The following is a 26,869-nucleotide window of genomic DNA, read 5'->3' as shown; positions in this document are numbered from 1 at the left end:
AAAGAAAACTTGAGTGCCAAAGAATTGATGCTTTCAAATTGTGGTGCTGGAGAAGACTCCTGAGAGTCCCCTGGACTGCAACATCAAACTAGTCAGTCCTAAAGGAAATCAACGCTGAATATTTACTGGAAGGACTGACGCTGAAGCTTTAATACTTTGGCAACCTGATACGAAGAGCTGACTCACCTGAAAGCCTGTGATGCTGGGAAAGATTGACAACAAAAGGATATGGGGATGGTAGAGGATGAGATGGTTAGATAGCATCACTGACTTAAAGCACATGAATCCGAGGAAACTCCAGAGGACAGAGGAGCCTGGGGTGCTGCAGTCCAAGGAATTGCAAAGAGTCGGACATAACTTAGTGAATGAACAACAAAGCATGTTAAAATTCCTGAATATCAACAAAAACAATTCTATATTTTAACTGAATAAGATGTACCTATCTGTCTTAAAGTCTTCATCCTTTCCCCACAATGAGAACTCAGACTACCAATAGTCACTGTATCCATCTATGTCTGGATGAAGAATATAGGTACGTTTAGTTTTAGAATCTGCCAGAGCTTTTCCCACAGTAATCGTACACTTCTGTACTTCTTCCAACAATATATGAGAGTTTGAGCTTCTCTATGTTTTCACCAACACATGGTCTTGGTCTACTGGTGTGTTATAACCTAAATGCAAATGTGTTGATTTCCACGGCTATGTTTAGCTTCAGAACAAACACCAGTGTAATGAAGTACAATAGTGGCTTTCATTGACATTCCTTTCACAACTTGGCCTTCTTTCAATAACTTCCTGTATTTCACCCACCTACCATATGAAGAAATGGTGGCGCAGAAGTATGAATGAGAGTGGAATTCAATGGGATTTATTTCTTTGAGCTAGGAAGCCATACTTGTTGGCATTCATACTCTATAGCCTAATAATGACTGAAAGATTCTATATATAAAATCCCTTTGTAATAAAGTCTGTAACATTAATTTTTCCATAATTTTTTGTCTTCTGTCAGGTGCTAATGGCCTTTAAGGATATACAAAAGGAGGTGAGATTAAATTTCCATTCTCTAAATTCCCTGACCATATCACTTCTCTTGCTTCTGATTTTCCTATACTCTTCTGTGCTGTTGACTTTGATCAAGCTTTTAATTTCATTTCTTTATCTAGGGATTTCTCCCTTAAAAGACTAGCATTCATTTGTCAGTCTAGTAAGTAAGACCAGAAGATGCCTAACAATTCCGTTATGAAAATATGATAATACAGAGAGAAAATCCTATCTATCAGAACTACTCTCAGCAAGAATACTATGCAGTTATGTGAAACAGGTGACTGAGTTGGGAGGATCCAAATAACATGGTAAATTACTAGGATTGTATGCTTATTAATTGCAGGGTAGTTCAAATTAGAGTCGGAGCTAAACTTTGCTCTGCAACAATCCTCCTCTTCTGCTCTTTCATGCAGGTCCTAGTATTTTTTTCTATACAAACACTAATTAAATATCTAAAACTATAGTCCAAAAATGGAGTATATTATTGGCCTACCCCAGACATTCAGTTACTACATTTGTTTGCTCAAGGTGTTGATATGTCTCAGTCCCACCAAGGTTGGACCAAAAGGACCTGAAAGAAATTTCCTCTACTTCGCTAACTGGATCACTCTTAGCCTTTGAACTAAGACTTTTTCTATAGACCAAGAAGCCATGCCATTGTATCCTGCTGCTGTGTCTGGAACTTGCTCTAGGAAAAAACTACAGAAGCCTCTGCCTCTGTCTGGCTGGAGGTAAAAGGGAGAAGAGATCAAAAGCTTGGTATTTTCACAAAGCATTCCTAGGCCTCAGGGCACCTCCACGTTACCCAGAATTTTAGTCCCCTGAGTCCTTCCTAAGTGTCCTCCAAGCAGGACTTGAGTTAGTGAGAGGAGGAGGTTTGTCCATAAGTGGGACTCACATGTGTTGATTTCGTCCTCACAAGGCCCATAAGCAAAGTTAAATGTCCCACCTGACATCTTCTGTGCTGAAGCTCTATTCTAGGTCTAGTGGTTCTTCATGGGGTTCATCAGACACAGTCTGATGAAACACCTGGGCTGGTGCAGACTGTTATGTCAATCTGACAAACACTTTCAAACATATAGGCACACTGAGAGAAGAAAGTCAAGCAAAATATATCTGGGAGAGACAGAACTAGAAAGCACTTCCTTGCCCCAGAGCACTGTTACGTAGAAACACCATCTAGCCAGCTCCTAGGAGCTCAGGTGTCCCAAAGTACATAGCATCAGCAGCTATTTACTCTGGGGTGAGTAACATGGAATTTAAAAAAAAAAAAAAACAGATACTTAAAGGTTCATCTCAGAGAACCAACATGTACACAGTGAGGAGTCAGTTCAGTTCAGTGGTTCAGTCATGTCCGACTCTTTGCAACCCCATAGACTTTAGCATGCCAGCCTTCCCTGTCCATCACCATCTCCCTGAGCTTGCTCAAACTCATGTCCATTGAGTTGATGATGGCATCCAACCATCTCATCCTCTGTTGTCCGCATCTCCTCCCACCTTCAATCTTTCACAGCATCAGGGTCTTTTCAAATGAGTCAGTTCTTCACATCAGGTGGCCAAAGTATTAGAGTTTCAGCTTTAGCATTGGTCTTTCCAATGAATATTCAGGATTGACTTCCTTTAGGATAGACTGGTAGGTTCTTCTTTCTGTCCGAGGGACTTGCAAGAGTCTTATCCAAACCACAGTTCAAAAGCATCAATTCTTTGATGCTCAGCATTCTTCATAGTCAACTCTCACATCCATACATGACTACTAGAAAAACCATAGCTTTGACTAGATGGACCTTTGTTGGCAAAGTAATGTCTCTGCTTTTTAATATGCTGTCTAGGTTGATCATAGCTTTTCTTCCAAGAAGCAAGGTTCTCTTAATTTCATGGCTGTAGTCACCATCTGCAGTGATTTGGAGCCCCCCAAAATAAAGTTTTTCACTATTTCCATTGTTTCCCCATCTATTTGCTTGAAGTGATGAGACTGAATGCCATGATCTTCGTTTCCTGAATGTTGAGTTTTAAGCCAACGTTTTCACTCTCCTCTGTCACTTTCATCAAGAGGCTCTAGTTCTTCTTCACTTTCTGCCATAAGGGTGGTGCCATCTGCGTATCTGAGGTTATTGGTATTTTTCCTGGTACTCTTGATTCCAGCTTGTGCTTCATCCAGCCCATCATTTCTCATGATATACTCTGCATATAAGTTAAATAAGCAGAGTGACAATACACAGCCTTGACATAATCCTTTACCGATTTGGAACATCTGTTGTTCCATGTCCAGTTCTAACTGTTGCTTCCTGACCTGTATACAGATATCTCAGGAGTCAGGTCAGGTGGTCTGGTTTTCCCATCTCTTAAAGAATAATCGCCAGTCTATGTCCGATGCATGATACAGCATGCTTGGGGCTGGTGCACGGGGATGACCCAGAGAGATGTTATGGGGAGGGAGGTGGGAGGGGGGTTCATGTTTGGGAACGCATGTACACCCGTGGTGGATTCATGTCAATATATGACAAAACCAATACAGTATTATAAAGTCAAATAAAGTAAAAATAAAAGTTTTTTTAAATAAAAAAATAAAATTAAAAATAAAAGAATTTCCACAGTTTGTTGTTATCCACACAGTCAAAGGCTTTGGTGTAGTCAATAAAGCAGAAATGGATGTTTTCCTGGAAATATCTTGGTTGTTCAATGATTCAACGGATGTTGCCAATTTGATCTCTGGTTCCTCTGTCTTTTCTAAATCCAACTTGAACATCTGGAAGTTCATGGTTTACGTACTGTTGAAGCCTGGCTCAGAGAATTTTGAGCATTACTTTGCTAGCATGTGAGATGAGTGCAATTGTGCGGTAGTTTGAACATTCTTTAGCATTGCCTTTCTTTGGGACTGGAATGAAAACTGACCTTTTCCAGTCCTGTGGCCACTGCTGAGTTTTCCAAAATTGCTGGTACATTGAGTGCAGCACTTTCACAGCATCATCTTTTAGGATTTGAAATAGCTCAACTGGAATTCCATCACCTCCACTAGCTTTGTTCATAGTGATGCCTCCTAAGGCCCACTTGACTTCACATTCCAGGATGTCTGGCTCTAGGTGAGTGATCACACCATCGTGGTTATCTGGGTCATGAAGATCTTTTTTGTATAGTTCTTCTGTGTATTCTTGCCACCTCTTCTTAATATCTTCTGCTTCTGTTAGGTCTATACCATTTCTGTCCTTTATTGAGCCCATCTTTGTGGGAAATATTCCTTTGGTATCTCTAATTTTCTTGAAGAGATCTATAGTCTTTCTCATTCTATCGTTTTCCTCTATTTCTTTGCATTGATCACTAAGGAAGCCTTTCTTATCTCTCTCTCCTTGCTATGCTTTGGAACTCTTCAATCAAATGGTTATATCTTTCCTTTTCTCCTTTGCCTTTAGCTTCTCTTCTTTTCTTTTCTCAGCTATTTTAAGGCCTCCTCTGACAACCATTTTGCCTTTTTGCATTTCTTTTTCTTGGGGGTGGTCTTGATCATTGCCTCCTGTACAATGTCATGAACCTCCATCCATAGTTCTTCAGGGACTCTATCAGATCTAATCCCTTGAACCTATCTGTCACTTGCACTGTATAATCATAAGGGATTTGATTCAGGTCACACCTGAATGATCTAGTGGTTTCCTCTACTTTCTTCAATTTAAGCCTGAATTTAGCAATAAGGAGTTCATGATCTGAGCCAGAGTCAGCTCCTGTTCTTGTGTTTGCTGACTGTATAGAGCTTTTCCATCTTCAGCTGCAAAGAATATAATCAATCTGATTTCATTATTGACCATCTGTTGATGTCGAGGTGTAGAGTCTTTTCTTGAATGAGGAGAGTGAAAGTGAAAAGAAAAGTGAATGTCACTCAGTCATGCCCTACTCTTTGTGATCCCATGGACTGTAGCCTGCTAGGCTCCTCTGTCCATGGGATTCTCCAGGCAAGAATACTGAAGTGGGTTGCCCTTCTATTCCCCAGGGCATCATCCCAACCCAGGGATCAAACCTAGGTCTCCTGCATTGCAGGTGCGTTCTTTACCATCTGAGCCACTAGGGAAGCCTGAAGAGAAAGAAAGAGGCCAGAAAACAGCACAGAAAAGCCAGAAAGAATAAAAGAGGAGAGGTCATTGCCTGAATCATTATGACTGTAGGTAATGAACTGTGTATCTCCCACCCCTAATAAGGCCAGAGTTTGTCCTATTTTTTATTCAGCAAACATTTATTGAATACACTATATGCAGTGCATTGTGTTTGATGTGAGGTATAAAAAAACAACACACACTCTTTCAGGAAACTTGGAATTTCATTACATTCCCAAGAAGCCCACATGTCTCACACAGACATCCCTATAATCTTACCAAGTCTAGCTGGTACACTGAAGAGGAGAGTGGCCCCTCACTCTGAATTTCTCTCATTTTTTTCAGCTGCAAGAAGATGCTCGGACTCGAGGTAAAAGCAATATTTCAAGGTTTGGGTAAACCAAGGGTGAGGGGAGGGAATCAGAACGAGTTCATATCAAAGTCTCAATGTGGGAGCTTCTATTTGGCTGAAAGCTGGAGACTGGGCTCCGCTAGTCTCTCCTCTTTCTGGTCCAGTTATCTGGACAGGGACAGCAGGATCCCCTTCTCCCTTGGAATGGCTGTTGAGGGCTAGAGGACACTCTCAGCCCTGTCAAACATGGCACTTGTCAGGAGAGGAGAGACAACAATCGGAGGGAAGCTTCCCAGCTCTGTGTTTAGGGTTTAGGAGGCACTGAAGAGCGGGGAAGCCAAAATGGAATGATTATTTAGGGGGGTCAAGTTATAGTACTCAAATGATCATATGCAGATTTTAAGTTTCAAATTAAAACACGCAGTAGCTGTGCTTAGTTGCTCAGTCATGTCCAACACTTTGCAACCCCATGACTGCAGCACACCAGGCTCCTCTATTCATGGGGATTTTCCAGGCAAGAATACTGGAGGGGGTTGCCATGCCCTCCTCCAGGGGCCTAGAATTATAGCATAAATTTAGGCATAGTTGGAGTTCCTTCCTTTCCAAAAAGGAACTTATAAATCAGGGCTTTTCAAACATTTGAATGTATACAAATTACCTTGGTACTTAATTCAGTAGGCCTGAGACTCAGTTTCTTTGTTTCTAAGAAGCTATCATGTGATGCTGGGACCTGTGGTTCATGAATCAGATTTTGAGTACCAAGGATATAAATGAGTTCACTGAAATATCCTCTAATGTCACAAACACACCCTGCTATATATAAAACAGATAACCAACAAGAACTTACTGCATAGCACAGGGAACTCCACTCAACATTCTGTAAAAACCCATATGGGGAAAGAATCTGAAAAAGAATGAATATGTGTATGCGTATAACTGAATCACTTTGCTGTACACCTGAAACTGATACAACATTGGAAATCAGCTCCTTTTTTCATTTTTAATTCAACGTATATTATTTTATTATTTGTCCATAAGAACATTTATAACTGATCATCTAATTTGGGTTAAATGTATCGCTGTGCTTAGTTCCTTAGTCGTGTCTGACTCTTTGTGATCCCATGGACTGTAGCCCACCAGGCTCCTCTGCTCATGACATTCTCCAGGCAAGAATACTTGAGTGGGGTGCCACTGCCTACTCCAAGAGATCTTCCTGGTCCAGGGATCAAACCCATGTCTCTTATGTCTGCTGCACTGGCTGGTGGATTCTTTACCACTAGTGACACCTGGGAAGCCCAAAAGTATCACTACTCAGTTTTGTCTTTTGAAGTGTTCTCCAAACAGGACTTGCTCAGTGATGTAAGCTATTTTGTTATCATTCTGTAGCATATGCTGTCTCTGTATGGTTTGGAGGTGATCTTATCTTTGGAGGTGCACATAAGATTAATAGCATTCAGTGAATGGTGTACTGAAAGTATCCATAAGTTACCACCCAGGAATCTCTGCTGAATTCTGAATATCAGTTTCCATTCCTCAGGCCCATGCAGGGCAGCAGACAGGACCAAAAATATGGAAATATGGCCAACCAGAATCCATCTTGAGGTACAGGGAAAACTTTTCTTGGCTGCCGAGCCCTAAGGGTCAACAGGTCAAAAGGGTTAAGTTTATCTATGCCTGAAAGATGTTCTTTATTCAAGGAAGGCTGTTTTCCAAATAGGTCACTACAGGCCCTGGAATACCTGCTTGATGACCCAATGTAAAAAACATGGATTTAGGATCTTGATCGTTGTTGTTGTTGTTTTCTGCTTCCTAAAAGGTGGGTGGGTGGGGGAATTCAGAATAAGACGAGAAGAACTCATCTCATTGTATTTTCCATACTAGAAAAGGAGACAAGGACCTAATCTAGGGTCAGTGCCCTGGGACTGAGGAATCTGACTAACTCCAAATGCCCAGAGCTGGTTAAGCAGGGATCTGGTGGCCACAGTTCGATATATACTTTGTAAGTGACCAGATGTCCAGTGTCACGTTCTGCAACTACCTCTGACAGGCCTATAGTTCTTTAACTTCTCCACAAGTTCTGGTATCTCCCACTTTGACTGGCCATACTCCAAACTAAGGATGTGAGCAGGGCTCAAGGCTCCTAAGGAGATACTTTCAGACCCCTGCAATGGAATGACTCCTTCCTGTGTCCTACTCAGGGATGAGCTCTGTGACACCCACATCATCTGCATCCAAGACTGGGTAAGTGACCGTCTTTTGAGAGTCCCTAAGGGAGATAGAATCCACCTAGATATGGGGGTAGTGACTAGGAATACTGCCATCTCTGAGCCTTGAGTCTTCAGAACACTGTACTTCCAACATATCTCTCAGGAGACGGTCCCCTACCACTCTCAATTAATGGTAAACTACAGAGCCAGGGCTTCCTCCTTCATCCTCAGCCCCACCAGAAATCTCTGGAATTTCAGGATCAGTCTGCACCTCACCATACAGATTTTGGGAGATTCTATTCACTCAATTTAAGAGAAAAAAGGAGACGCAGAAAGAATGATAAGAAAGAAAAGCCACACACACACACACACACTCACAAAGAGTAAAATGAGGAACTTAGAAAGAGAAGGACTTGGAAAAAGAAAGTTTTTAAAACTTGAAAGTCCAATGCCTCAACATTGGGAGATGTCCATTTATTTTCAATCCAAAAAAAAGACTAGGAGAAAAAAGATCAGGCTATACCACCAGAGATTTAATTTAGACACTGCTGCTAAGTAGCTTCAGTTGTGTCCGACTCTGTGCAACCCCAGAGACGGCAGCCCACCAGGCTCCCCCATCCCTGGGATTCTCCAGGCAAGAACACTGGAGTGGGTTGCCATTTCCTTCTCCAGTGAATTTAGACACTAGGAAACACTTTATGAAAAACAGTACTGGGTGGTGAGAGCAGCAGCATATTCTGCAGAGGACTTCAGAAATACTTTTAAAAATCACTTTGACCTGTTTCAGATACGGTTCCACCTGAACCAGGAAATGGATAAGGTGAACTTCCTAGATCCCTGTTTCAACCCAATTTGATCCTATTCTAGAGAGCTGACCCTAGTGAAGTAAAAAAGCATTCCTCTTAAAAATATATATCACTATAGTGTAAATTGATCATTGCTGAAACCATGAAAGGAATAATGGACTGGAGATCTCATATTTGCATAAATTTTAAATGTAATTATTATAAACCTTTACATATGAGGAGCACTTTTGATTTGTCAAAACCATATTGGATCAATGATTTTACTTTATTTCAGTATGCCTCTCTGAGGCAACCATGAGGAATTTACCTGAATTTCCTGATGAAAACATAGGCTCTGATAAGACACATCTCCTAATCCCATTAAGGGTACTCTCTTATAGGACATAAGATCATCAGGGAATGGCAATTCCCAGAGCTGGTGATGCCCATTCCTGGTGAAGTCTGACAACAAAATAAATCCTTAAGGACAGTGGAGGCCAGGGAGGGGCCCCCAGGGATGGGATCTCTCTCCCTCATACAGTCACAGCCTCCTCTTATTTGGTACAGAAGCACCAAGACTTCAGATGCTGCAACGACCCCAAAGTTGGGAAGACTGCTGCCAGGCACTGGAGAGCAGCCATCAGGGATCCAGGCCCCAAACCTGAAAGGACAGTCCTCTGATCAGTCAGCTTGCGACCCTAGACCCTAATCCAACAATCAATGAAGAAGACCACCTTCAGGTATTTCACCGAGGTCTTTCGCCTGAAAGCCACCCTTCACATCCTCAGGAACCCAGGCCTCATCTAGTCTTCACTCCAATATGGCAGAGTAGCAAACTCCATCCTCTCTCCAAAGCTGGGGTTACCTGAGAAACAATCAGTTGAGAAGGTAGAAGCCTGAGGGCAGGGCCAAGTTGGAATCTTTCAGTTTCTTGATTGAGGAAGAGCCAGACAGAGTGAGTCAGGTACAGATCTGTATAGGGAGGAGTGTTCAGAAATCGAGAGAGACAATTATGGGATAGAGAAATGGAAAGATAGAAAGTTGAAAAACACACTAAGAAGCATGAGGTCCACTATCCCCTTCAGGAAAGTGCTCTGGAAACCTACGTTATTTTGAGGGCTTAATTCAGAATCAAGAGTCAAACACTGTAGGTCCACGATAGACTCCATTGTCAGGATTTTCATTAATAAAGCAGTTAAGTAAACTGCCCTCAAAGGACTGCTTAAGTGATAGCCCATTTCCTCAACCTTTCAAACTCCTTGACTCTAGCTTCATCTGACACCTAATCTCATAGAGAAAAAGAGCATTCTCAGATATTTATCTGTGTCACAGACTAAGCTAGTGATACCCTCTAAAGCTTACTGGGAACTCCTAAAAACAGAACCTGAGTGACGAATGATGGAGAAAATCAGTGGACTTAGTGTACACTCAGTGTCTAAGTACAGTGTATTTTCCTGAATAGTCCCGTTTCAAATATTTTATCTCGTTTCCCCCATAGAGCCTCAAAATACAAAATGTCCCAATATTTTGGCAACAAGATCACAGCTTTCTGCAAGAATATATACACTCACAAAACCTCTGTCGTCATTTAAAACTCACCTTTGACTCATAAATTAACGCAGAAAATGTCCTTTCTCCTCGGTACAGCATAGGCAGCCAGTGTAGGACAGCAAAGCGTGGGCACCTACACAGAAAGAAAATGGTGTACAACCAGTGGGTCTCCTCCCTTACTGTGTGTCTGATATTCTGGGAAACAGTCATGAGGGCAGAAGGATCATCTGTAGGATTGATTTTAGTTTCAGTGTCATCTTCCTGGTAAACTAAATCTCTTTTATTCTCATCCATATAACTGTGAAATCTAGGGCATAGCTTTGGTTGCCTGAAAAACAAAGTTATTCAGCAGGCATCACCACTGATCTGGAAGAGGGACTGATACTCATGGGCGGAGATGCCAAGGTCTATGGCTACAACCGGGAACCTAGAAATCAAGTAAGACCCACACACATCACAACTGCCAAGCAAAGAAACCAGCAAATAACAACTGATAAAAATAAATGACAGGGAAAGAGACACAGATGTGTATAACGGACTTTTGGACTCAGAGGGAGAGGGAGAGGGTGGGATGATTTGGGAGAATGCCATTCTAACATGTATACTATCATGTGAATTGAATCGCCAGTCTATGTCTGACGCAGGATGCAGCATGCTTGGGGCTGGTGCATGGGGATGACCCAGAAAGATGTTATGGGGAGGGAGGTGGGAGGGGGGTTCATGTTTGGGAATGCATGTAAGAATTAAAGATTTTAAAATTTAAAAAATAAAAAACTAAAAAAATAAAAATAAAAATAAAAATTAAAAAAAAAATAAAAAAATAAAATAAAATAAATGTAGTGTAAAAGACGTCTATCCTATTGGCTCTTACTGGGTAGTGGAATGTAGCGCTTGAATGTCCAAGTATGGTCTTGCATTTGGTTCAGAGAACAACACCATAGGTTAGGAGAAGATCTGGATTAGAAAGTCACAAACCCATTTTAATTTTACCCAACTTATGGACTCATAGGTGTCAGTTTCCTCCCCTATAAATAAGGAAACATAACTAGAAAATGCTGGAGGCTCCTTTCATTTCTAATATCTTGTGATCTGACTAGCCTCACAGTCTATGACTCCAGCATGGCTATCCCCCAAAACTACAGAAAAAGCCAACTAGTCCAAAAATAATTCCTGCATGAAAAAAACTACTTAGGATATTTATCAAAGATGTTGCAAACATATAAAGCATGTATCATGACATAAAAGGTAGAGTTTTTAATTCTTACTTGTTCTTTTCCCAGTAAAATTTATACAAAAAGAAAATAACATATTAAAAATGATACAACATAGAATTTAAAACCAGTGGTGAGAATTTGTCACAATACCAGTGAAATAATAAATAAAAATCCATTATAACAATAAAATAAGTTTTAAAAAGCATCATCTCATTAGATACTGACTTGGCATTTGTTGAGAGACAAATGTTGAGTTTTTAAATTGAGACTACAAAACTAATGGAAATTTTTCACATGATAGAGAAACCCCATAATTTCAGGGTTGTATTGAAAACAGAAACTACACAAGGATCCCTTATATTTTCATGCTAATTCAGAACTTTTTTTAAAATTTTACTTTCTTTTACTTTACAATACTGTATTGGTTTTGCCATACGAAGAAGTATTTAAAATGCTTTCAGTGGTTTTCCCAGTTCCCAGAGCAGATAAATATAAATCCCTGTAAGATATTTTATAGAAGTTGATAGACAGCAAAATTCATCAAGAAAAATAGGCAAATTTTTAATATAAATTTATTTATTTTAATTGGAGGTTAATTACTTTACAATATTGTATTGGTTTTGCCATACTTTTAAAAAAGGAGTATTGATGAAGTTACCTTCAAAATTTTACTTCTGAAAATCAAGAGAATGAGAAGACAAGTCACAGATTGGCAGAAAATATTTGCAAAAGACACATCAGATAAACAAAAATATGCCAAAAAATATTTAAACTCAACAATAAGAAAATGAACAACTCAGTTTAAAAACTGAGAACAGACTGCTCACTAAAGAAGATATACAGATAGAAAACAAGCATATAAAAAGACACTCAACATCAATGTCATTAGGGAACTTAAAAATACCAATTAGATACCACGAGACACCTATTACAATGGCCTAAATCTAAAAACTGATAATAAATAAATGGTGAGAATGTAGAACAACAAGAGCTCTCATTCACCGTTAGGGGGAATGCAAAATGGTAAGGCCACTTTGAAAGACAATTTGGCAGTTTCTTAGAAAATTAAACTTACTTTTACCATATAATTCAGCAATCATGCTCTTTCATATTCCCCAAATGAGTTGAAAAGTTATATCCACACAAAAATGTACACATAGATGTTCACAGCAGCTTTATTCATAATTCCCCGAACTTGGACGCAAACAAGATTTCCTTCAACAGGTTAATGGAAAAATTAACTGCTACATTCAGACAACGGAACATTATTCAGCTCTGAAAAGCAATGAGCTATCAACTCATGGAAAGACATGAAGGAAATACATATTACTAAGTGCAAGAAGCCAAGCTGAAAAGGCAGCATACTGTATGATTCCGAGAATATGACATTCTGGAAAAGACAAAACTACAGAGAGGGTAGAAAGATAACTTTGGTGTGGGATGTTGATAGGAGAAGAAGTTGTGCATGGGTCAGGGAAGGAGTATAAGGCCTGTACTTTGTGCCCAATTTTGCTTTGTATCTAAAACTTGTCTTAAGAATATTTTTAAAAGTATAGTGGACCACATTGTCATGAGGCTGAAGACCAACAGAATGTTACCCAGGGTGAGGAAAATGCTAAACCCTCTTGGCTAGCTGACTCACATTTCAAAAGGTAATACAACATCAAAAATGTTAAATTTGCAGGTGATACAGTTTCTGAAGACCAGGAGGCTGTGGAAGAATTTTTTTAATACCTATTAAGTGTGTTACACAGGGAAAGGGTTATGAGGAAGAGAAAGTTTTCAACACTGATGACACTGACTTGTTTGACAAGGATGCTGGCAAATAAACATATATAATAAAAATAAACTCCAAAGCCCCTGGTTTAAAATCACTTAAGACCGTGCAATTAATTATTTGTAAGTATATATAAGATGTCTTTAGGCAGAAACACATAAAACAAGGTTATGTACTGATCACCTGGTGAAAACGTGGACTGAAGGTTTACAGGAATCTGATCTTGTATTTCCCCTAGGAGCAAAAAGGCTGTATTCACTAATTCAGTGTTCACAGTGACTTTACAGAACTATCATGAATAATTAGAACTGACTGTGCTTATAGTTGTATAAAAACCAGAAGCAACCAAGATGTTCTTCAGTAGTTGAGTGGATAAACTAGGGTCCACTCAGACAGGGATGTAATTCAGTGATAAAAAGAAATGAGCTATCAAATCACAGGGGCTTCCCTTGTGGCTCAGCTGGTAAAGAATCTGCCTGCAGTGCGGGTGACCTGGGTTTGATTGCTGGGTTGGGAAGATCCTCTGGAAAAGGGAAAGGCTACCCACTCCAGTATTCTGGCCTGGAGAATTCCATGGACCATATAATCCATGGAGTCGCAAAGAGTTGGACATGACTGAGCAACTTTTACACAGTTTATCAAACGACAGAGGGGAAGAAAAACACAAACCTTAAATACATATTGGTGAGTGAAAAAAGTCAGTCTGAACTCTATTTTCTATTTTTATAATCTTTTAGAAAAGGCAAAACTATACAAACAGAAGATATTAGTAGTCACTAGTTTAGGGGAAAGTGAGGCATAGGACTTTTAGGGCAGTGAAACTATTCTGTGTGGTACTATAATTGTGGATACATCACACTAGGCATCTGACAAGGCCCACTGAACTTTACAGCAAAAAAAAGAGTAAACTAATGTATACAAATTTAAAAATATATCATTAGCAGGATGGAAAGCAGAACATAATCAAGCAATTTAACTATATTATAAATGTATGAAACAAGTTCACTGAAGTGGTTATGGGGAAAAGGGGCTGATCTAAATAGCTCTGGAAATTAGTAGAATCTGTAAGATGTATGACTAAAGACAAAAGCAACTATACATAAGCACAGTACCTTAATTGACAAACTTGTTTCCCACAGTTCAGTTCAGTCGCTCAGTCGTGTCCGACTCTTTGTGACCCCGTGAATCACAGCATGACAGGCCTCCCTGCCCATCACCAACTCCCGGAGTTCACTCAGATTCACGTCCATCGAGTCCGTGATGCCATCCAGCCATCTCATCCTCGGTCGTCCCCTTCTCCTCCTGCCCCCAATCCCTCCCAGCATCAAAGTCTTTTCCAATGAGTCAACTCTTCGCATGAGGTGGCCAAAGTACTGCAGTTTCAGCTTTAGCATCATTCCCTCCAAAGAAATCCCAGGGCTGATCTCCTTCAGAATGGACTGGTGTGATCTCCTTGTAGTCCAAGGGACTCTCAAGAGTCTTCTCCAGCACCACAGTTCAAAAGCATCAATTCTTCGGTGCACAGCCTTCTTCACAATCCAACTCTCATATCCATACATGACTACTGGAAAAATCACAGCCTTGTGGGAATGGGTTAACAATTCTGATGCTGCTATTCATGTATACTGGAATTAAATAAATAAACAGCAGGTGGTAGGAACCAAGATTCTCACTGTTGAAATGGGAGATTGTAGATAAGCAGGGAAGACTAGAATGATCCATATGATAATAGAGTTGGAAACATCAGTATGAACTCATGTTTAGCTTAATACAGTTACAAGTGGTTTCATATAAAAATATTTATAGATATGTTTATACAGATGGGTTAGAATGCACACATATATTTTCTTTCTATCAATTGAGAGGACCTGAACATATTAGAAGCAACAAATCACATCGACCTCTCAGATCTTGGTTTCTAGTATCAGTAGCCATTGCAAAGAACCAGTGCTCCTTGAAGAAATGGCTTATTCTAGGGATAAAACAGGGAATATACAAGATGAATTTGAAGCATCTTATAGTACCAAAGAGTATGCAAATGCTAAAAAACACAAAGACACACACACACACAAATAAATTATGGGTGTTTGTCAAAGGATCACAGGAACCAATTGAAAGAGGTCTCAATGACAAAAGCCAGAACAATTTGAGCAAAAAATAGAGTAGTACTGGATTAAAACACAAAATATGTGATCACAAAGATGTAAATAAATGACGGAACAGTTAAATGGCGAAGAAGAAACAAATCTCCCATGCAGAATTTCAAATAATTTATGCAAATACATCACCCTCAAGGAGGTAAAGAATAACCTCATTCCATAACAATAAGGTGTACATAGTAACTTCCTTCCAAAGAGAACAGTAGCGGGGTTGGGGGCGGGGAGCCAACTTGGAGGAAATAAGAGTAACTACAATGTATAAATCTGAAAAATACCAGCTGAGACACGTGAGCTAGGTAACCTTCAACAGTGATAAGGTTTGTTGGTTGTGTGTACTCTTGAGATGACATGATGAAAATGGTACTTTACCTTTGTGATCTTCCTCCCTAAAACCTTTAACCCCAGTCTAATCATGAGGAAAACATCAGACAAGCTCAAATTTAGGGACATTCTTCAAAATATCTGACCAGTATTCATTGGAAGGACTGATGCTGAAGCTGAAACTCCAATACTTTGGCCACCTGATGCGAAGAATCGACTCATTTGAAAAGACTCTGATGCTGGGAAAGATTAAAGGTGGGTGGAGAAGGGGACGTTAGAGGATGATATGGTTGGATGGCATCACCGACTCAATGGACATGAGTTTGAGCAGGCTCCAGGAGTTGGTGATGGACAGGGAAGCCTGGCGTCTTGCAGTTCATGGGGTCGCAAAGGGTAGGACATGACTAAGCAACTGAACTGAACTACTTAGAACTGTCAAGATCATCACAACAACAAAAAAGCCTAAAAAACTGTCACAACCAAGTAAGTCTTATGGCAACGTGACAACTCAATATAATGTGGTATCCCTGGATAGGACCCTAGGGCAACCAAGAAAGAAGACATTATGTAAAACCTAAATAAATCTGAACTTTTAAACTATGGAGCTCAATGAATAATTTTCAATATTGTTTCATTAATTTTAATGTATACTGCATTAATATAAGATGTTAATAGGTGAAACTGGATTCAGGGAATATGAAAAATATCCTCTCTTTTCAATTTTTCTGTAAATAGTTACTTCAAAAATAACTGTTCTGAAAAATAAAGTTAATTTAAATGTTAAAAGAATAATAATAAATAATGATAGTTAATAGGTTTCTCACTGTAATAATAAATAATAATAAATACTGATAGTTAATAGGTTTCTCATTCTTAAATGTATTTTAGAATTTTTTGTATACATTTTTACATTTTATGGAGAAGGCAATGGCACCCCACTCCAGTACTCTTGCCTGGAAAATCCCATGGACAGAGGAGCCTGGTAGGCTGCAGTCCATGGGGTCGCTAGGAGTCAGACACGACTGAGTGACTTCCCTTTCACTTTCCACTTTCATGCATTGGAGAAGGAAATGGCAACCCATTCCAGTGTTCTTGCCTGGAGAAACCCAGGGACGGAGGAACCTCGTGGGCTGCCATCTATGGGGTCGCACAGAGTCAGACATGACTGACGTGACTTAGCAGTAGCAGTTACATTTTACATCGTAAAATCTATTTTTCTATAGATTTTACAAATGTATTTCTAAAATACATTTTTTATGTATTTGTCTACAAAGGATTTGGAGACAAATAGGAGCCAAGTTTCTCACTGTCAGAAAAGAGAATACCAAATTTGGAAAGGCTGAGATAAATCTGTGTGTTTATATAATACATTTATATAAATGTGTTTATAATTATACACAAACACATTTTTCCTAGCTCTATCTGCTAAGAGAGTCTAGAGGCAATGATATAACAGTGACATGATGATGACTCACCTAGGATCCAGAGCTTATTTTCTAAATATATTTTCCCTTTAAGAAACCAGGGTATCTTGGATAAAGACTGATCCAAGGCTAAGGCAAGGAAAGTACGAGATGAATCTTTCTGTGCTCTGGAAGGAACTGATTAAGTAATGATAAGTGTGTTAGTCGCTCAATCATGACCAACTCTTTTGCGACCCCGTGGACCATAACCTGCCTGGCTCCTCTGTCCATGGAATTCTCCAGGCAAGAATACTGGAGTGGGTTGCTATTTCCTTCTCCACAAGTAATGATGGGACACAACAAAAGGAAAGAGAAGCCAACTTGGAGGGAAACCCACTGGGCATATCTGAGATAACAGCATAACAATAAATAATAATAGTAATTGATTCTAATCTATGAATAAAATAAGAACCCATGAGTATGTACTGAGAAAATGAGGAGAAAGAGACATAGAGTTAGGAAGATTATAATTGCAGAAAAATGTAAACTAATAAAGAAGGAATGAAGGAGTTAGTTAGGAAGTTATTAAACAATATTTATCTATGGGGTAAAACTTTAATGAGACTTCCCAGGTGATACTAGTGATAAAGAACCCACCTGCCAATGCAGGAGACATAAGAGACACGGGTTCGATCCCTGGGTCAGGAAGATACCCTGGAGGAGGGCATGGCAACCAAAGAACAATATATTTATATATTTATACAGTCTTGAAATACCTCTCTGCAAATTAATTACAAAAAGAAAGGCTACTTTACAGTGAAGAAACTATGTAACACCATGCTATACATTTTTAGGTTTTACACACACACACACACACAAGGGGGCTTCCCTGGTGGCTCAGACGGTAAGCAATCCACCTGCAATGCAGGAGACCTGGGTTCAATCCCTGGATCAGGAAGATCCCCTGGAGAAGGGAATGACAACCCACTCCAGTATTCTTGCCTGGAGAATTCCATGGACAGAGGAGCCTGGTGGGCTACAGTCCATGGGGTCACAAAGAGTTGGACACAACTGAGCAATTAACACTTTCATTTTTCATATATAAATACACACATATTTATACACACAAATATCTAATATATCTAACATATATAATACTTATATTTTATAAGTATTTTATTATATTTTATATGTAATATATATATTCTAATTTATAATAAAAATATTTTTATAAAACAAGCAGGATAACTTGAAGAAAATAAGAGCTAATACTTTACGTGCCTGAAATGAATTAACAAACCTGATTACAAGCTGTGAAAATTAAACGAAAAAATTAAAACATATCTAGATTACATTTTTACATTTTATCATTATGGTGGTATACACATATTTTCTACCATAATTATATTAATCCCATCATATATAAATTTGACATGTATGTCATTTAGATTACACTCTAATGTTAATTAGAGAGAATAGAAATAAGACTAATCTAGAGAGTTTGAGTGGAGAAGGCAAAAGCAACCCACTCCAGTACTCTTGCCTGGAAAATCCCATGGATGGAGGAGCCTGGTAGGCTGCAGTCCATGGGGTCGCGAAGAGTCGGACAAGACTGAGCGACTTCACTTTCACTTTTCACTTTCATGCATTGCAGAAGGAAATGGCAACCCATTCCAGTATTCTTGCCTGGAGAATCCCAGGGACAGGGGGGCCTGGTGGGCTGCCGTCTATGGGGTCGCAGAGAGTCGGACACGACTGAAGCGACTTGGCAGCAGCAGAGAGTTTGAGGGATCCAATTTGGGGTCAATATTAGAACTTTTCGGTAACAAAATGCTCTGTCTTAACTAGAAAACCAGTGGGAGGGATGCAAAAACAAAGCATAACTCTATAGAGAGTGATCTTTCCAAAATGAAATATATTTAACGCCCCAGCTTACAGCACTTCAGTGATGCTCCATCACCCACATAACCAAGTCCAAGTTTCTTTACATGGAATAAAGAACACTTGATTAACATGTGGTCCAGTCTAAATTTATACCCTCATAATATTCCTCACCACTCTGTCAAAAATTCCCACTGCAGGCACAATAGCTTACTTTCTGTTCTTAGAGCAGGTCACATTTTTCATCTTGGGACAATGGATATAGAGTGCTGTTACTCTATCCTCACTCGGAATTTAAGTCAGTTTTCTAAACCTTGGCATAACTCTTACTTATCCTTCTAGTCTATCTCACATATCACTTTCTCAAGGAAGCACTTCCTTATCTGCCAAATTGGAATACAATTCCTAAAATACATCCTACTTACAGTGATATATTTCTTATGAAGTTATGCTTTGTAGCACTTGTGTCTATGGCTCTGGATAAGGCTGCCTTGATTGGAATTTTAGCTTTGCTATTTAACAGCTGTGTAATGTAGTGCAAGTTAGCTTGGCATTTTTGGTCTTAAGCTTCCTCACTTAGAAAACATAATTATTATACTCCTCATAGTCATACTATAATATATAGCATATACTCCTCATATTTGGGCCAAAATCACTGCAGATGGTGACTGCAGCCATGAAATTAAAAGACGCTTACTCCTTGGAAGAAAAGTTATGACCAACCTAGATAGCATATTCAAAAGCAGAGACATTACTTTGCCAACTAAGGTCCGTCTAGTCAAGGCTATGGTTTTTCCTGTGGTCATGTAGGGATGTGAGTTGGACTGTGAAGAAGGCTGAGCGCTGAAGAATTGATGCTTTTGAACTGTGGTGTTGGAGAAGACTCTTGAGAGTCCCTTGGACTGCAAGGAGATCCAACCAGTCCATTCTGAAGGAGATCAGCCCTGGGATTTCTTTGGAAGGAATGATGCTAAAGCTGAAACTCCAGTACTTTGGCCACCTCATGCGAAGAGTTGACTCATTGGAAAAGACTTTGATGCTGGGAGGGATTGGGGGCAGGAGAAGAAGGGGACAACAGAGGATGAGATGGCTGGATGGCATCACTGACACGATGGACGCGAGTCATCCTGCAGTCCATGGGGTTGCAACAGTCAGACACAACTTAGTGACTGAACAACAACTCCGGGAGTTGGTGATGGACAGGGAAGCCTGGCGTGCTGCGATTCATGGGGTTGCAAAGAGTTGGAGACGACTGAGTGACTGAACTGAACTGAATGCAAAGAGCAAACTCCCTGGAAAAGATCCTGATTCTGGGAAAGACTGAAGGCAGGAAGAGAAGGGGACGACAAGGATGAGATGGTTGGATGGCATCACCAACTCAATGGGAACTGGGGCAAACTCTGGGAGATGTTGAATGACAGAGAAGCCTGGCATGCTGCAGTCCATGGGGTTGCAACAGTCAGACACAACTTAGCGACTGAACAACAACTCCTCGTATTATACTCCTCATAAAGAGTACTGAAAGAAATAATACATGTACATGTAATAAGTGATAAATATAGTTCATAAGAGGATGCCATTCTATTTTAATGTTCATAAAAGTAGATATAAATAACTTTTGGACCCCTGACACTGCTGTGATGAAACAATTTGGCCTAACATGGCAGCTTAGCTGGTAAAGAATCTGCCTGCAATACAAGAGACCCCAGTTTGATTTCTGGGTCGGGAAGGTCCTTGGAGAAGAGATAAGCTACCCATTCCAGTGTTCTTGGATTTCTCTAGTGGCTCAGATGGTAAAGAATTTACCTGCAATACAGGAGACCTGGGTTTGATCCCTGGGTTGGGAAGATTCCCTGGAGGAGGGCATGGTAACCCAACTCCAGTATTCGTTATGGGTTCCCTGGTGGCTCAGACAGTAAAGAATCTGCAAATATACCTGCAATCCAGGAGACCTGGGTTCAGTCTCTGTGTCGGGAAAATGCCTATCTTAAGTGAAATCTCAATGAAATTTAACATGGTAAGAGTTTCCTTGAGATTAAAGATCTCTATTGTTCTTTCTTCGTGGCTCAGATGGTAAAGAATCTGCCTGCAATGCAAGAAACCTGAGTTCAATTTCTGGGTTGGGAAGATTCCCTGGAGAAGGGAATGGCAATCCACTCCAGTATTCTTGACTGCAGAATTTCATGGACACAGGAGCCTGGTGGGCTATAATCCATGGAGTTGCAAAGAGCTGGACACATCTGCACAACTACACTTTCACTTTGACTTTTTTCAAATTCATCTTATAGTTTCTTTTTTTATCTTAAATTTATTTTTTAATATAATTTGTTTTAATTGGAGGCTAATTACTTTACAATATTGTATTGGTTTTGCCATACATCAACATGAATCCACCACAGGTATACACGTGTTCCCCATCCTGAACCCTCCTCCCTCCTCCCTCCCCGTACCATCCCTCTGGGTCACCTCAGTTCACCAGCCCCAAGCATTCAGTCAATGTTTTTAACAGAATTTTAGGGTTTTTAAAATGTTATTAGAATAGTGCACTAGTATAAAATGAATGCATTGGGTAAAATTACATACAAGGGTGTTTAAATAACAGTTCTTGAGAGTCTGGGGTTTAGATCATTCTCTTCTAACCAATCAATACTTTATAATGGAGTTCAATTGAACTTGGCAGTCTTTGGCTAAATTGTAATAGTGTACCTAGACATTCAGTACAGAAAACAGAAAACACTTTTGTTTTCATTTTTTATTAGTAAAAGAAAATGAGGAATTGTCAAGGATTTCTTTTCCCCTTCCTCCACCATTTTATTTTTGTATTGGTGAACTGTAGAAAGTATTTTTACATTTATGATCTGCAGAAAATTTATAAACCTGTATGTGATACTTTTAAAAAACCTATAAATAGAAGTCCACTTTTCCAGAGCATGGATTTAATACAGTCTGGTTCCCTAGGATACATTCTGCATAAAAGTCTTACAATCCTTGGGGCAAACACAGCACCAGTTTTGTAACAGTGAAGAGCAAATCTGACTCCATATGAGATCTGTTTCTTTTACTTTAACCTTTGTATTCTATTGCCTTTGCTGCCAGATAAGAATGCTGCCTATATCCTGAAATATATAGGATAGCCCAGTCTCAAGATTCTGATCTTTTATTTTTCCATTCATCCAGAGATTAAATGTTGCAAAATAAAGGATAACATTAGTCTTGCTGAAAGTTTACAAGTACAGCATGACCTGACCTGTGGGGCTAGCTGTAAGAACAAGGGATTCCCCCACCAAGAAGTTTACAACAACCAACCCTCCTTCACCTTGCTTTTAAAAATGTTTTGCTGAAACCCTTTTGGGTGTTCAAGGTTTTGGGGGACATGAGCCACTAATTCTCCTTGTATGGCCCTGCAGTAAACCTTTCTCTATTTCAAATGCCAATATTTCAGTTTGCTTGGCCTCACTATGGATCCAGCACACAAACTTGTGTCTGGTAAGTTTTTTCAAACCAGAAATAGGAAGTTGCAAATGTGTTTTTATTGTTAACAGAAAATATTTAAAATATCACAAGTATGCAAGAAAGATACAGAATCTGAATAGCCACAGTCCAACAGTTATCTTGGCACCAAGTGTATAGTACTTGGGCACACTGAAACAAATGCCTTAGGATTGTCTGTCTTTTGCTGAACAAGCCTCAGCTATATACACTCAGAGAGTTGAATATTTATGAGAGAAATTAATAGAAGCAATCACTCAAATGTCATCCCTAAAGAGGGACTGGTACTTATCCTGATATTCCTAAAGGACTTTGTTGAAAGATTTAGAAACCTGGGATATGAATACAGGAACACTATCAATGCATTTAATTTTTCTGGGCATAAGAGAAAGGTGCAGAGGTGGACAGAGTGTGGTTTGCCAGATCCTATCAAACCAGATATTTTCATCTTTCTTTCTCCTTCCCCCACCCAAACATTTGAAAATGAAAAGATTTAGATTTTCTCTTTAAGTCACCTCACACTGCCCAATTATCACAGAGGTGAAGGTGGATCATCCAGAGAAAAGCAACTAAGAGCCGAATGATAGAGAAATATAAGACAGCCCAAACTGAGACTTTTGGGGAAGTCAAGGCTTTAGTTTAAAAGTTAGGCCATCATTCTAGAAATCTCATGTTTTCTGAATTATAAAGAATGTAGACACCTTACTTCTGATCATGCAGGGCCAGCTTTATCTGATCAACAGTCCCCTTGAGAACTAGAAAAAGATAAATGAAAAGGAAAATGCATTTGTTTGAAAGTACTGGAAAGTCTAACTAGTCTGTCAAGAGTCAGAATAAGACCTCACAGGGAAGAGAAGAACACTGGGATGAGCTCGATATTCTGCATTAACTGTCTCCTCAAGGCCTCTGTCTATTTGCAAGTGGCACATGGCCAAGAGACTGAGAAGCCTAGCAGAAACTAACAGCTAAGAGGCTGAGAACATTAGCTGAGCTTTTGGCAGTTTATGGGTATATGGACACAAAACTTGAAGTTCATGGATACCAAAGCAGCCAGGATTTATTGGGCCAAGATTCCCCAAAAAAGCAAAATGTTTTAAGGTGAGCCCGACATTCTGCATCAATTTTCCCCAGGAGATACGTTTATGCCATATGCAGCACATGATAAGAGGATAATGAGCTGAATAGAAAGTAGAGGCTATGGGGCTGAGAAGCCAAGCAGATCTATCTGTAGAGCTGAGGACCCACCAAGAAGGGGTGAGTGGTAATTATTGCTTTAGTTAGAACCATGGAGGGTCATGGAAGCACTATACCATAAGAGCAAGACTGAACAAGAAATAGAACAAAGCAAAAGTCATTCTTTCCTGTACTAAGACAGCATAAGCCAGACTCTCAATTTCATTTCTAAAAATGTCAGATATTCCTTAAAACAGGACTAAATGAGTCAAAATAAAAAAGAAAGAAAGAAAAAGACCATAGAAACAGACTCACTGGAGATCTCAGATAGTAGTTATTAGACATGCGTTTTATTTTTCTCATATTCATTCATCCATTTGTTTGTTCAATAAAATTTGCCTTTTTTTGTATCTTTATATAATTGACAAACAACATTGTGTGAGTATAAAGCACACAGCAGGATGATTTGATACACATGTATATTGTGAAATAATTACCACAATAACGGTTCCGTCCCTGGGTCAGGAAGAATCCTGGAGTAGGAAATGGCAACACACTGCACTATTCTTGCCTGGAAAATTCCATGGACAGCAAAGCCTGGCAGGCTACAGTCTATGGTGTTGGAAAGAGTCAAACATGATCAAGCGAATGAGCACAGCAAGGTTAATTAACACATTCATCACTTCAGGTAATTACCATTGTGTGGATATATGCTGAGAACATTTAAGACCTACTCTGTTAGAAAATTTAAAGAATGTAATACAATGTTAACTAGTCACCATGCTGTACATTAGATTCCCAGAATTTACTCATTTTATAATTTGAAGTTCATACCCTCTGACCAGCAACTCATTTCCCCCAATCTTCAGCCCCTGACAACCACCAATCTTCTCTCTGTTTCTAAGAGTTTAGATTTTTTAGATTCTATATATAAGTAAGATTATACACAGAGAAGGCAATGGCACCCCCACTCCAGCACTCTTGCCTGGAAAATCCCATGGACAGAGGAGCCTGGTGGGCTGCAGTCCATGGGGTCACTAAGAGTCGAACACGACTCAGCGACTTCACTTTCACTTTTCACTTTCATGCATTAGAGAAGGAAATGGCAACCCACTCCAGTGTTCTTGCCTGGAGAATCCCAGGAACGGTGGAGCCTGATGGGCTGCCATCTACGGGGTCGCACAGAGTCGGACACGACAGAAGCGACTTAGCAGCAGCAGATTATACAGTATTTTTCTTTCCCTTTTTGACTTACTTCACTTACCTTACTGCCCTCCAGGTCAATCCGTTTTGTCACAAATGGTAGGATTTCGTTTTTGTGGCTGAATAATATTCCATCGTATAGATATACCACATTTTCTTTAACCATTCATCCACTGGCATACACTTAGATTGTTTCCATGTCTTGGCTCTTGTGAATAAACTGCAATGAACGTAGTAATGCAGATATCTCTTCAATTAATTATTTCTCTTCCTTTGGGAATATACTTAGAAGGAGTATATACCCAGAAGGAGGATGCTGAATCATACACCAGTCCTATTTTTTTCTTTTTTTTTGAGGACCCTCCATAACTGTTTTCTATAATGGCTATACTAATTTATATTCCCAACAACAGTGCACAAGGGTTCCTTTTTCTCCACATCCTTGGCAACACTTGTTATCTATTCAGACATGCATTTTTTAAATGACTTTGATTAACATGTTCAAGAAAATATATGAAAAAATGGAGAATGCCTCTAGAGGACTGGATTCTATAAAATATAACCAACAGTAAACTCTAGAACTGAAAAATATAATAACCAAAATTAAACAGATTAGAAACAGAAGATAATAAAACTAGAATGTGGGTCAACAAAAAATATCCTAACTGAAAGAGATTTTTTTTAAGGAGAGAAATATAGCATAAAATCATCAAAGTCTTGTGGAAAATAGTAAAGATTTAACATATTTAGAATTATAGAAAGAGAGGACAGACAGAATGAGACAGAGCAATATAATTTAATATGGAAACGCAGTTAAACAGGAATTGAAAAATTAGAAAAGTGAAAAGGGAACATTATCATAATATAGAGATAGTAATCACAGGAACTGGGGCTAAAGGAACAAAGATAAGAGGTTGGATCATTAGCAACTGAAAGCCTGCAGGAGATTCTCTGTGAGCTGGGACTCAGATCCCTAAGGGGGATGCTGTCCATCTGTGCTGCCATCTCAGGAGCTCAGAGTAGGGGGTGTCTCATGGAGCTGGGAAGGGGTGCTTTCTTGCTGCTTCTATGTCTGAGAGGGCATGGGGAGACTAGTTCCAGGAGTGCTGAAAAAAGCTGAAACTGGAACCCCAGCTATTGTGGTGGGCACGGGAGGTGATGTTAATCGAAAATTAGTAGTCTGCCTTTAGTGCCGCAGCCTAAGAGGAGTGGTATGGCAAAGAAGAAATATACTTTCCATATTCTGCACATCGCAAGCATAAGCATGGGTTTAGAGACAAGAGTAGTTCAGTAACCACTATGAATCTCCGGAAAGATCAATACAAAAGAAACCACATCTAGGCATTCATAATAAAGTACTGAAAAACAAAGACACAAAGAACAATTTTAAAACAGCCTGAGACAAAAGACAAATTGCCTTTAAACAGTACAGAGACAGGCTGGGGACATTTGCTACAGTGTTTGCACCTGAACAAACATCTCCTCCAGTGACAGAATACATAAAGGACTGAAATTAACTGCAAGCGTGTGCAACTGGGGCAAATCAAGAGCAACAAGATACAGAGACCAAAACCCAATCGCTACTTCTGAGGCGTCAGTAGCAAAAACAGGCTATGACCTAGGACCCCTGTAAACAGCACCAGCAAGGGGGTGGGCAGACCATCTAAGTCACCCACTGGCCTGAGCCATGTGTCTGCCCCTACCCTCAGCCAATTTAAGGGACTAGGTCACCCCACCAGCTCAAGGAGTGAGCAAGGGCCCCTGTTACTTCTTTTCACTTCCTCCAGCTGCAGCAAGTCCCAGTAAAGCCTTGCCTGAATGTCTTGTCTGACCTCACATCAATTTGTATGGATTAAATAGAGTTTAAGAATCTAGGCTGGTAAGGGTACCACCTTTGGACACGGGGCAACTGTGGTCCAGGCCTGAAACTGTGTTTTAGGACTTGTTTGACCTCCTTCCCCGCCTGTTATTCTTCACAGGATGAGGGTCTTGCAGAGTTAACTGGATACAGCCAACCACAACCACCACACTCTGCAGCTCCTGCTCCAAAGAGCTGGGCCTCAGAAATCTGCCCAAACAACCTCAGGTCGCTTCTGGGTCTCAGGGCCCTCTTTCCACAGAGGCTCACACACCAGGCCAGAGGAGTGAGCATCGAGCTCCACCGTGTGTGCTGAATTATGCAATCATGTACAGACTCCCTCACTTCATGAATGACCCAAGGGCCTCCATTT

At 39.9% G+C, this 26,869-nt stretch overlaps 1 protein-coding gene across 1 annotated transcript; it reads left to right on the top strand.

Annotated features, from left to right (window-relative positions):
• Positions 1-994: 994 nt before the first annotated feature.
• Positions 995-26,812, top strand: C3H12orf54 (chromosome 3 C12orf54 homolog; the record flags this gene model as incomplete). Its single annotated transcript, XM_027965809.2, is given in 6 exon segments — positions 995-1,042; positions 5,469-5,493; positions 7,674-7,716; positions 9,038-9,167; positions 9,169-9,207; positions 26,618-26,812. Coding segments are annotated over 6 exon segments (480 nt in total), but the record flags the coding sequence as incomplete, so codon positions are not given.
• Between the last annotated feature and the right edge of the window lie 57 nt (positions 26,813-26,869).

The sequence above is a fragment of the Ovis aries genome, chromosome 3 (genome assembly GCF_016772045.2).
Source record: "Ovis aries strain OAR_USU_Benz2616 breed Rambouillet chromosome 3, ARS-UI_Ramb_v3.0, whole genome shotgun sequence".
Lineage (NCBI taxonomy): Eukaryota > Metazoa > Chordata > Mammalia > Artiodactyla > Bovidae > Ovis > Ovis aries.
This window is presented reverse-complemented; position numbering and strand designations above follow the sequence as displayed.